Source organism: Lipophrys pholis (genome assembly GCF_963383615.2).
Source record: "Lipophrys pholis genome assembly, chromosome: 14".
Classification (NCBI taxonomy): domain Eukaryota; kingdom Metazoa; phylum Chordata; class Actinopteri; order Blenniiformes; family Blenniidae; genus Lipophrys; species Lipophrys pholis.
Genome location: NC_137633.1, coordinates 12,854,707 through 12,863,849, shown reverse-complemented (window position 1 = coordinate 12,863,849; position 9,143 = coordinate 12,854,707). Strand labels below are relative to the sequence as shown.

General features: G+C 39.9%; 1 protein-coding gene across 3 annotated transcripts; it reads right to left on the bottom strand.

Moving 5' to 3' along the window:
* Positions 1–72: 72 nt before the first annotated feature.
* On the bottom strand, positions 73–8,489 carry LOC308120180 (thrombospondin-type laminin G domain and EAR repeat-containing protein-like). Of its 3 annotated transcripts, none has more exons than XR_013936019.1 (13): positions 8,030–8,390; positions 6,657–6,880; positions 5,879–6,228; positions 5,383–5,473; positions 5,121–5,277; positions 4,880–5,011; positions 4,728–4,798; positions 3,619–3,780; positions 3,328–3,535; positions 2,986–3,218; positions 1,255–1,417; positions 1,050–1,151; positions 73–781 (listed from the first exon to the last, which is right to left on the bottom strand). XR_013936019.1 is itself a non-coding variant. In XM_080480628.1 (13 exons), exons 1-13 carry the CDS (start codon positions 8,112–8,114, stop codon positions 628–630), a joined length of 2,115 nt encoding a protein of 704 aa, XP_080336754.1. In that variant the 5' UTR covers positions 8,115–8,489; the 3' UTR covers positions 73–627. The 3 variants fall into 3 exon arrangements, 2 of the variants coding, with proteins under 2 accessions (XP_080336754.1, XP_080336753.1); XM_080480628.1 differs by having other exon boundaries at positions 1,255–1,400; positions 8,030–8,489; XM_080480627.1 differs by having other exon boundaries at positions 1,255–1,433; positions 8,030–8,475.
* Positions 8,490–9,143: the final 654 nt, after the last annotated feature.

Sequence of the window (9,143 nt, the reverse complement as noted above, 5' to 3'; positions counted from 1 at the left end):
GGAGTCTATCACATTTAAAGACCCCACCAGACAACTAATTACCATTAAAAGAGAAGTGTATAAACAACGATTATCTTGCACAAAACATGCTAAGTTTAGTTTATTGTGATTTAAATAATTTACTGTCTGTTTATATACATGCAGTCAGAGGCAAAATGCAACAAGGAGTTCATCTTTATGTAAATTTCAGTTAGTAAACTAAAATGTTAAATATAATTTCACTACCAAATGCATTTGAGAAAAAAAAAACACATTTCACAAGCATTAAACTCTATATATTTCTGGCATACAACAAACACACAGCTAACCGACAGACTATTCTTTTCTATAACAAAATGAGGTACATCTGTGCTCATTTTAGCATGTATGCAGGGCTGCTATACAACCCCTGCTAGAATTCTATGTACACGTCTTTGGAGTTCATAAGAAAAATCATAAATTGATCAATTTGGTCATATCAGTGATCATTTTAATGGGTAATTTATGTATTACGTATATTGTATTATATAGATATGATGACTTTGAATGTATCTCCAAATTGCAACACATAAAAAACACACACGGGCACGTACAAAATTAATACATGAAGCCTCACACACAAAGACACACGCACACACACTTTTGAGTCTAGTAGGTTTTCAGTTTGAACACTTTGGAGAGAGGTGCTTTGGCACTAGAGTAGATCAAATATGATTCCCCCTTAGAGCTGAAAAACTCCCAGTCACTGCACCCGATAGTCGGGAGCCAATGAATGGGAACAAATCCTTCATATCCCTGCCACCTGCGAACAAATAGAGAAAAGGACTCACATCAGTGGAGCATTTGCACTTTCTTATTAATGGTCTACATCCCTGAGGCCATAGATTGTCATAATATATCAAAAGATGGTGGTATGCTTTCACTAGTCTGATTCACGGTTATGGGATAAACCTAAATTACAACAACGTATGGAGTATGTCTGTTGGAAGTTTTTATGACATGTACCACAAGGTAATCAGGATGAATGAATTATTTCATTCTGGGAGGGGAGCTGTTGACAAGTTGAATACCTGTAGAGTATGCTGTTGAGAGAGTAGGATTCTCCGTTAAAGGAATTAGCAACAACCAGAAAATATTCTTCCCCGAGGCTGAAGAACTCCCAATCCACAGCACTGGAGAGAAAGACAAGAAGTGTGTGGTGATGACGAGTTGATTAAATTGTCAAAATTGTTTTTTTTTATGGTCTTTGTAATCATGTGTCTGTGACATTAGTACCTGTGGGTGACAATGTCCTGGAAGCGGACGAACAGCTGTCCAATCATGTCCAGTTCATATATGGTGGAGTTGATCGTGTATTGACTCGGCCCAGTGCTGTAGAGTCTGTGTCCGTTTGCAACAACCAAGAAGACTCTGCTGCCAATCTGAAACATTTCCCAGTCTGTAGCACAGAAAGTCTGCATGGACAAAGAGAAACCACCAGCTCACTAATTCATCCACCCCTACACTTACAATATAGTTCTGAAAATGTTTGTTTTCTTAAAGTATAGATTAAATATACCCTTCATTTGTTTCTTTTCGTAATGATTTCGTCAATAATAGTTAAAAAGAATAAATCCTGATTGGAAAAGTCACACCCTCCCCATTAATTTTACTGGAGCTCTTTGTTATTGCTGACTGCCAAAAATAGAACTAAAGTGCAAAAGAGATGCACTGATGACAAACTGGGCATGACAATAAATTCCTACTGCCAATTAAAGAGCATGACATTACTGAAATTTAACGTACTTTACCAGCATGGCTACAGTGGTAAAACCCTGATGTTCAGCAGGTTCACTATTTAGTTTGCAACACTATCATCCTCATTGATTGCTGTACAGTACATTAATCTACCTTCCATATCAAATGTGCTGGCAGAAATATTCACACAACTTTTAAAAAGGTTAAGTTATCTACAAAGTCATACTGTTATTGGGCACGTTGGATATTATTCAGATGAGGGTTGAATCCATTCCAATTGGGAGTTCATTATTTGGCAGTAATTAAACATTGGATTCATTTGTAAGATATATAGTTCAACTGCAGCTTTCGATGTGATACGAGCAACATCTTCAAATCTGGATGCAGAATGGATAAGAATAGTTAAAGAGGAATTATAGGATATCTTAGGATATTATAGTAATGAATGTTATAGATACTTAGTGTGTTGTGTGTTTTATGAGAGGTGTTCTATGACTTCTGAAGGGGTCACACGGAATTGCATTTTGACTCTTGACTCTTGAGTCATCCTCTGAGGATAATAAATATCTGTACAAAGCCATCATTACATTACATTATTATGTTGATGTTGTCCCCACCAAGTCTCATTGCTGATTTGGCCAAAAAGATGCCAAAAGCATAAATTCTTGTTCTATTTCTGAATGATTTCAGGTTATTAATTTCCTTCAGCCCCTTAAGGTGTTCCTATGAGTTCTCACAACCAGCTGTGGAGTTCCCCTAAATCACCCATCTCCTCGTGGCTTCTCACATGGCTATCAATGTGTCAACACTCTCACATCAAATGTGGCTGGATTTAAATATACGATTTACTATCTGTTACATGTCAAAGCACTGCTTCAGCGGGGGCAAATGAAGCCAAACCACATGCTTTATATTTGGCACTGTGTTAAACACACAGACACGCCTGTTCCTTGCTCGCCATCACTTTTCCAATAATCTTTTAATCGCTCACTGTTTGTACGCCTCTCATTTCTTTGTGTACAGACGAGATCCTCATTTTTTCTAACCATCTCAGAGTGATGAGTAGCATGGAAATCCTGCAGCAAAATATTACCTCCAAGTGCTAATATAGGTTAAATTTCCACTGATGCTCAAATACCATTCAAATCTGTGGCTTCCTTCATTTTTGATCCAAACAGCTATTCTGTTTTTCATCTTTGATCAGTACATTGAGTTTTTAAGCTCTTTTTTTAAGAGTAGTTCAGAATTTCTCGGCCAGCCTTTGCTTACTTTAATTGTCTGGAACACCTGGAAGCTTCCATTGACCCAGACATAGATGACAGAGTCTACAGATGTGGTCACTCCATCAAAAGCATTTGCAACCACCAGGAAATGGTAAGGCCCAACAGTGAAAAACTCCCAGTCATAGGCCCCTGAAGTCATCAGCATCTGGTGAGCCTTGAAAGACTTTGTTGATCCGTCCCACTTGTAAATCACACTGTTTATAGTGTGATTATTGTTACCTGAAAGATGAACCAGGAAGAAATAAATGCAACACTATGCCGTCATAGCAGGGCATGTCAGGAACTATGCGAGGTAATGAAGTCATGTAATGGATCTTTTTGTTTTTACCTTTTCTATGATTAGCCACAGCAAGATAGGTTTCTCGATTGATGTCAAATGCCTCCCAGTCTCGTGCACAGTGGGTCTGCAGAGTTTGAAACTTAACAAACTTTTTTCTTCTTTTGCTCCACTTGTAAATCACAGAAGAGTCCACCTCAGAGTCTTTGCTCATTTGCCTGTCTGGATCTCCCCCGGAATTAGACCCAACCAGGAACAACTACGTGAAAGACACAGAACAGAGACGATGTGGGTGCAAAACCTCATGAGAAAACAAAATGTGGCCGTATGTGTTTTTCATACCTTCTTGCCCATGTTAAAATGTCTCCAAGCTAAAGCTCCATATGTGCTGATGTTCTGGTAGAGCTGGAAACCTGAACTGGTCCACAGATACACAGCAGAGCCAGAAACTGTGGACCGATGAGCCAAAGCAGCCATCAGACCCATGCTGGGAACCTCAAACACCTGGAGTTTGGATGAAATCAAAGTTAGTGCATAACATGGCAGATGTGCTGGGTGCAATTCATTAAGGTGAAGTGCAGGATATTACCTCAACCTGTCTACGTATACATCCCTCTGCTGACTTATTTATATCGTGGGGCTGTTAAAATGTATTTCCCCTTCAAAATGATTTAACACCAAAATGATGTCAAACAAAGTTCTTTTAAAATCTAAGCAATGTAATGTGACTAAAACTGTTCCCTCTCACCACACTGACATCAATATATGATTTACTCTCCTCACTCTGATGCTGCACTTCATCTCCTTCGCACTAAGTGCTCCATTTCTGGTTTTGATTTAAGATATAAATGTCAATGGCTGATACATAAGCAATAAATGACATTTTTTTGATGGATGATCGTTGGATGCTTTTGATTTTGAGAATTTTTATCCCCACTGGTTAAATAATTCCCTCTTCTGCTTTCATCATACTCCGAGAAAGGTTGATGTTTTATTGTTGATCTTGGGATACATTTTGGGTCAATTAGGTTTTTTCCATCCACCTTCGACACTGCTTGATCAATTGCAGGGTCACAGGTTGCTGGAGCTATTCCAATTTGGAGCCACAAATTACATTCAAATGTATGTTCTTGGACGCCAGAATTTCTGGAAAAAACCCAAGCATGCACAGAGAGAACATGCAAACGCTGCACAGAAAGGCTGAGGCTGCTTTGTTGAGAAAATTGAGCGCCCCATGTTTCATATTGGTGTCTTCACAGGACCAAACAACTTATCATTAATCCAGAGATTAATCGAAATAAGAAATGTTTGTTATTAGTAACCTGTGACAGGCGGCACAAGATATTCATTAGCCCAAAGAGGTAAAATGATGTAGTAGTTGTGAAAACACAAAAGTAATACCTCATTCTGATGTGCAGAAAGACCAAAAGTATTTAAAAAGTCAGAATTACCTCCACATCGTGTGTCTCTGAGCTGGTGGAGAGGACCTGATGTTCCAACATGTAGTCCAACCTTTTATGATCTGTGTCGACAGAGAGGAGAAGATTTTGTCACTTTTCATACAAACGTGAGCAGAGGCTCTCTCTAGACGTTTGATTCTCACCTTCCAACACAGTGACCCACACATCCCGGTCACAGAGGTACAGGCCCTTTCTGAGTGGATTAAACCACAGCTGACCTTGATGCACCTCTGAGCAGGACCTCTCCAACCCCACAGCCACGCGCTTCTCTGTTTCTGATTGAAAAACACATACCAATCTTAGAAACACATGCACACACACGCACACACTTCATTTCGTATTAATGTTGTTGTAAATTCTTTATGTATTGCATGTTTAAATTACCAGAGGGAGTGCCGTGTCTCCCCTCCTCCCTTCCTATGACATGTAGGTCTAAGAGCAGTGGTGGCACTGACAGGACTGCCAGTTGGGGGTCGGTGGAAGGGCAGATGTGATGAGTGGCGTCCGAACCTGGCACCAGAACCAGCTGTCGGAGCAGACCCTTAAGGATAGAGGAACCGATACAGTTTATTTTCCATCACTTTTGAGGTCATGGGGTAATTCATATGCATCTTGTTACCCTTTGAGATAAAGAAACTCGTCTTACTGAAAACAAGCCTTTCCATCTACCCCGACTGCCAACGTTGAATCTGGATCCTTGAATGTTGAGGTCTGAGGGAAAAGGCCTGGAGGGAATGCTGTTTGCAATACAAGATATGTATAATTATTTCTAATCACTGAACTAAGTTGTTTTTTCTACTGTAAATGAAGTAAATACTCTGTAATTAAAGCAGTATCACCTGTTCATCCCAAAGGTCGGAAAAGAAGAGACATGATTTCTATTACATATATAAGTGCTATGTGGGTGTTGATATTCCTCCCTTCTGTGTGCCAGAGGGAGTTTCCACAAAAAACAATCTATCACACACTGTCAGGGAGCGATGATATGGCTGTGGGGTGCAAGGCAGATTTGGAGCAGCACCATTTTATTGTGGTGAAGGATCTAGTATGCCTCAAGGGAGCTTGGGAGGAACAGGAAGAGAGGATGACAGTAGACAGACAAGTCAGTGGCAAAAGAATGGGGAAAAAAGACATGAGCTTACATTTCCAGAGGTGTGTTGCAGTCCATCGTGAGCATTGTATGATGTCTACCAACGACTAAAATGAGAGTGTGCCACTGGTCATCAGCCAACCGGGTGCCTCGAAACACCCAGTGCTCCGTGACCTCTCTGTGACCTCTAAAAACTAAATCCAGGCGTTTTCTCGAGAACTTCAGGCCGAGAAGGAGCCGTGAACTGTGTTTTTTTTTCTTCATCCTCTTTGTCTCCCTCTGGTGCTCTTCTCCAGGCTTATCTTTAGTCATTTCCACAATGTCATCATTCTCCTCGCTCTCATCTCTTGATTGTTTTCTCTCTTTTCTTGACTCAGTTAAGGAAAAGATATATTCATCTCCCTGTGGCGTAACAAAGCAAACATTCAAAAACAAAGTACATTTACTCAGAGTTTTGTTCACAGATGTACTTACAGTTTGTAGGTGTATCAGTTTTGTAATATTTCAACTGCTTTACACTTAAGGGGCAAATGTTCTACTTATTCCTTCGGTGCATCTGTTTTATTTACAAGCTACTCAGGGTGTTCCCATAAAAAAAGTCTTATATGTTCTTGTTTTGTTTCAACTTGTTAAAAAATGGCTTGAAGGAAACTATCTATCTATCTATCTATCTATCTATCTATCTATCTATCTATCTATCTATCTATCTATCTATCTATCTATCTATCTATCTATCTATCTATCTATCTATCTATCTATCTATCTATCTATCTATCTATCTATCTATCTATCTATCTATCTATCACATTGTCTTTCTTATTGATGCTCACCTTTGGTGCAATGTGGCCGAATTTTAAAGTCAGAACGATGGAGAATTCTTCGGGGAACAGGTCACAGTTCAACAGTAGCTCACGTGAGGGAAAGCTCAGGGAGCGCTCTGGGCTCAGAATCTGAATGCCCCTCCTGCCCGCGGCTGTCTTCATCTGCAGGCCGGGGACAAGTTTGGAGGTGTCCCTCTCCAGGACAGAAGACAGAAGATCCAGGGGGACCATATCTGAACATAATAAGAAAATAAAGAAGATGATTATTGCAACACAATAAGCCAGCAGGTCCTAACCGGAGTCAGGGCACAAAATACCACTGAGGGGCTCATGAGGTCAATAATGAGATATAGTAGCATATCAACCAGAAAAATTCAGGATAAAGTATTTGCTTGTACTGCTTAAAGGTTTAACACAGTGCAAATTGAAAATGAGCAACCTTACTAATAAATTGAATGCCCCAATAATCAAAATAAAACTGAGGTCATTTTATTTTAAATTGCACAGATTAAAGAATACTGCATGTATGTATGTATGTATGTATGTATGTATGTATGTATGTATGTATGTATGTATGTATAAGAGAATAAATTATAAAAATCAGACATCTGTCTTTGAATATTTTTGTATTAGTATTTCTCTGGTTGTACCTACATGATTTTACATACTGAACCTTGTCAGTCTTCATCTTCAACACGTCTGCCATCACCAATAAACTGTTCAAACTTGGTTATTGCTTGCACGCGTCTAATAACAGCTGTAAACTAATAAATTCATTACAGCCCCCTCATCCCACCCCACCCTTCTTTGTGAGAAACAGCCTGAGGAGCCAGTGGAGCTTTATGAGATTTCATTGGGGTTTCCAAAGAGACACTCCTTGCAAACTGAGAAGAATCGAAAACAAAAGTCCTGATGAAGCATCATTAATTTAAAAAAAAAAAAAAAAACGCACCCTGTTTCCACTGTTCTTCTGATGTGGAATCCGAACTATATCCACTGTCTGTACTTGTTTGTAGATCTGAATGTTAGTTAGTACGACACACACACACACACACACACACACACACACACACACACACACACACACACACACACACACACACACACACACACACACACACACACACACACACACACACACACACACACACACACACACACACACAAGCTCCCTCTCCCTCTCCCTGCGCTGAAAGCAGACACAGACAGTTGGAATTATCCAAAAGAATTTTAGCTGGAGGGGTTTCCCAGGTTTTAGATGAAACCATAAACCATACACAGGATAATCATTAACTGAACATTACAAGTGTTGAAGTGAGTTGAGGTTATAGAGAATACAGATGAGGTTAGGAGATATAGAATAGAAGAAAAGGGTTTAATACCTGCACACTGTCTCTGGGTGTCTGTCGTGGTGTCAGTGACCCTTAACCCCAGCAGAAGGAGCTGCACAAACATCAGCGTTGACATTGCAGGAGGTCGTTTTGGTTCAGTTTCCAGCTGGTAGGAATGTCTCCATGTTGAAGGTATTACCTCGTACACTGCTAACAATTCTCTATCTCAACTGATAATAGACACCAAAAAGAATGTGCCCTTGTCATCTTGATCTCAGGTTAAAACTTCCAGATCTTCCAGGTCAAAACAAAAAGTAAACGGAGGCCGGTCTGGCATCAAGGCACTCTCATGTACGTCAACAGAGAAAGCCCAGGAGCATCTGTGTTCAGGAAGAAATCCATTCATCTGTGTGGAGGATCCTGCACCTGCAACTCTTTTTAAACACCGGAGCCATGCAAATCACACACCAGCCTTTCACTCATCCACCCTCAACCACAAATCTGATGACACAGAGCTGCCAGAGGGGTGAGCTGCTCCGCATCGGTGTGTGTGTGTGTGTGTGTGTGTGTGTGTGTGTGTGTGTGTGTGTGTGTGTGTGTGTGTGTGTGTGTGTGTGTGTGTGTGTGTGTGTGTGTGTGTGTGTGTGTGTGCTACTTAAAAGCATGCAAACTGACGTACAAGTTATCAGTGTGTCAATATGTAATTGCAACAATAAAAACAAGCAAACCGTGTATATTCTCTTGGATTTAAATACATATTAATAAATAATGATACATACTCAATTGCTCCTGGAGAGAATTCACAAATCCATCAGTCACACAAATCCATTTTTATCATACAGAGGTTCCTTCAACACAACCAAGACTTCTGTCTCGGTGACTTGGCTTTTTGGTCAGTCACACCATTTGTAAGATTATAGAGGATCTTCCCCCCACTAATTGATTTGAAGTTTGAATTAATTATTAGACTGCCTCACAGCCACATTAAAATCAATACAGCCTCAAAAGGTACACTTTTTGAAAAGTAGCTAATAAATGTTTATTTTCAGCAAGAAGCACTGATTTTCTCCAGGAGTTCATTCACTTATACTGCGTACAGTTCAAACTGCATTATCGACTTTGATGCTTTTAAAGTCAAGATGTTACTCAATGACTATGATTTGCC